Here is a 3290-nt window from a genome sequence, read left to right on the forward strand (position 1 = left end):
CTTTTCGGTCGAGCCTGCCACCCTCTCGCCGTCCCCTTCGCTTCCCCCGGCTCCCCCCAGACCCCCGAGGCGTCTTTACCGAGTCGCGTCCCCAAGCTCTCCCCTTACACACTGTTAACTGGAGACAGCCACATTACGCCCTCCCTCTGCTCCAGATGTGAAACATTTGACGTTTGAATTTCCACGAAAGGTCCGGAGGATGGGAATCAGAGCTCTCTGTCCTCGACTGCAGAGGTGTGCTTTGCTCTCGGCGGTGGTGCCGCTGCCTGCCGACGCCAGCGCCCTCCCCCAGTGAGCCGCCATGCCGTCCGCGGCGGAGGGGGGTCTCCTTGCCCCGTCCCTCCACTTACCGACAATGACGCAGCGGTAAATTAATTTCCAACTTAATTTGTCTCTTTGGGGAGCCCAGCCGGGGCCGCCGGGGTGCCGCCGGGGGGCGCGCTTGCGCCGGGACCACTCAGCGGCCGTCTGTATTTTTAGGCCGCCATCGACTTTCGCCGGCTCTCTCTCTCCTCGCTCCTCCCTACGTTCTTTGTTGTCCAGGATGCCAGGCCGCGCCCGGCCAGCCCTCCCTCCTCGGGCTGATATTAAGCCGCGCTGCGATTTGCGGAGCAACGGGGGCGCGGCGGGGGTCGAAATAACACGGAGATTGAAGGCACAACGAGCTGGGCGACGGCGGAGGTCTTGTGCCGGGGCCTGCGCAACCGCGGCGGGGCTGACTGTGAGGCTGGCTCCGAGAATAGATGTTTGGAGCAGCCCGACTGGTCCCATCGGCCCCACATCACCTACACAACACAGCTCTGGGCGATGCTTGACGGGCGGGGCGTGGCGGGGCACTACTCGTGCGGTGCTGGCCGTGCATGCCAACTCCCCGGCCGACTCCAACCCAACATCCCGTGCACCCACATTCCCGTGCTCACCAACAGCGAGCAGCGAGCCACCAGAGCACCGCGGTCCTTCGCGTTGTAGGGCCTTGTTTCGGTTCCAATTTTGTTTTCTTTCCCGCTTTCCTCTGCCTCTGCTGTTGTCGAGTTCACCATTTCACCACATTATTTATTTCACCACTAGCTGAACACGGCGCAGTCGCGGCGCTCCCTCCTCAGGTGGCCTTCACCGCGCGGGGTCGTCGGGGCGGGGGCAGGGTCGCGGAGCAGGGCGAACTCGCCCCGCGCGCATATGCAGAGTGGGTCCGAGGACCTAGAGGGTCCCAAAAGGGACGCGGTAGTGCACGGACATGGTCCAGCACCGGAGTCCCGCGGGGTTAGGAGAGAGAGAGAGAGAGCGGTGTACCGGCGAGCCCGCGGCAAGCAGATTACGAAAAAAAAAGAAAAAAAAAGAATTAGCTAAATTAGCTAATACATTCGCTATGACCTTAGATTAGATATTAGCTTTCCTAGCTAATTCCCTGCTAAGAAAGCTAAAATATTAGCTTTAACAGCCAGCTGCTTTATTTTGTAGACAACTGTCATGGCTAATATTCTAATCTAAGGCCATATTGGCGAATGCATTAGCTAATTTAGCTAATTCTTTTTTTTTTCGTGCACCAGCACCAGGCGTTAGTGCTGCCGTCATGTTTGCCCCGAAGCGCGCCCCCTCCCCTCCCCGCACCTCTCCTGTCCTTTCACCCCCTTCTTCTCTCCCACACCACAACTTGTCTTGCCCGACACATCGGCGAGGAGGCAGCCCCCACCGGCCCCCACCCACACCCCTCCCCCTCCGCAGTCCAGCCTCAGTCAGTTCGGCCTCTGGAAACATAAAGCGCGCCCGCGCAAACCTTCTCCTTCGGGCCTCCGTCCGCAAACTTTGGTGAGAGCAGGGGCGGGGCAGGTAGGGGGGGGGAGGGGGAGGGGCAGTTGGCAATGACGTCACTGCGCTGCGGACGGGCCGGCAAAGAAGTGGGGAGACCCCACCCACCACCATCATCACATCAGCACCACCCCCATCCAGGCGACAATGCGTGCAGCATATAGGTACCGCGGTGACTCTCGCCCCTCATCCTCCTACACCGGCGCCGAAGGCCTCCAGCTCGCCCTCCGCTGTCCCAGGGACATGAACAAACAGCCGCTGCTTCTTCCGCCTTGCGCCTTGATTTGACTCTGCTCAGCCAGCCTCCCACAGGACGACTCGCCACTCGCTGGCGGGGGTTCGGTCTGCTCTCGTCCACTCCTGCTGTGCCCTCTTCGACGGCGAGGAGGTGGCCCCCGTGGGGACTGCCTCTCCCGACAACAGGTGCGGTGCCCGAGGCGCGCTCCTCCCCGACGCTGCTCGGCTGCACCCCCCCCCCTAGGTCCACTCTGCTTGGTCCGCGGGGCGTCGAGTGGTCTGTCTGGCCTCCCTTTTGTCCTGGAGATGGTCGTGCGGAGGCCGTGATTGTCCACGCCCTGCCCCGCGCAGCGCTGCCCCGACAGAGTGTCCAGGAGGCGCGACTCTCCTGCCCTGGTCACGGCGTGCACACTCTCTGCTGTCCCGCCCTTGGCACGCCTCCCCACGACTCCCACCGGGCCTGCATGCTGCAATTAGGCTCCTGTGATGCAAATGCTGCCCGCCATTGACTTGCTAATCCCGCTCTCTCTCTCTCTCTGTCTGTCCAGCAGCGGCGGCGGCGGGCGCCTCGGTGCCCCCGGGGCTGGCCTCTCCCCGCGGCGGCTCCCTGCGCGAGCGGGAGCGCCACTACTCGGGCTCCGGGGACCATGGGCGGCAGCGGCGCTTCTCGGCCGCCATCGTGGCGCGGCGCGAGTCGCTGTTCGGCGGCGCGGGCGGCTCGAGCGGCGCGGGCACGCCCATGGACGCGGCCATCCGCCGGCCGTCGCTGGCCGCCGTGGCCGAGCGGGGCTCCTGGGGCTCGCGCTGGGAGTTCCTCCTGTCGTGCGTCGGGCTGTCCGTCGGCATCGGCAACGTCTGGCGGTTCCCCTACCTGGCCTACCAGAACGGCGGCGGTAAGTACAGTACGGGGCTGGAAGGGGAGGGGTGGCTACAGAATTTTAATTCAGAATTTTTAAAAAAATGAAATTGAAAAGTTGAAATAAAAATTTGAAAGGAATAAATTTTGAAGGAGATTCCAAATTCTTTGAAAATTTCGCCTAAATGCGTTCTTGAACAGTTAAAATCCGTTCGGGTGACGGGGTGGAGCACCACGACGTGACGGTTGGGCCCCATGCTAATGACGCCACCTAAAGAACCGCGGGCGGCGCGGGGCGGGCAGGGCGCCAATGCACGCCCCCACCACCCCCATCGTCATCACCACACAGGCAGCGGGGTTAATTACACGACAAATTGGAGCCCCCTTCCCC

The 3290-nt window shown here is 62.4% G+C and overlaps 1 protein-coding gene across 1 annotated transcript in view; it reads left to right on the top strand.

Moving 5' to 3' along the window:
• LOC113205678 (sodium-dependent nutrient amino acid transporter 1-like) overlaps window positions 1-3290 on the top strand; it is a 22995-nt gene that overhangs the window by 8362 nt on the left and 11343 nt on the right. Inside the window, exon 2 of the mRNA XM_052270875.1 lies at window positions 2592-2936. Within this exon, the coding sequence (XP_052126835.1) occupies window positions 2592-2936 (345 nt within the window). The remainder of the gene's footprint in view (window positions 1-2591; window positions 2937-3290) is intronic.

The sequence above is a fragment of the Frankliniella occidentalis genome, unplaced genomic scaffold (assembly GCF_000697945.3).
Source record: "Frankliniella occidentalis isolate FOCC.00 unplaced genomic scaffold, Focc_3.1 Scaffold142, whole genome shotgun sequence".
NCBI classification, from domain to species: Eukaryota; Metazoa; Arthropoda; class Insecta; order Thysanoptera; family Thripidae; genus Frankliniella; species Frankliniella occidentalis.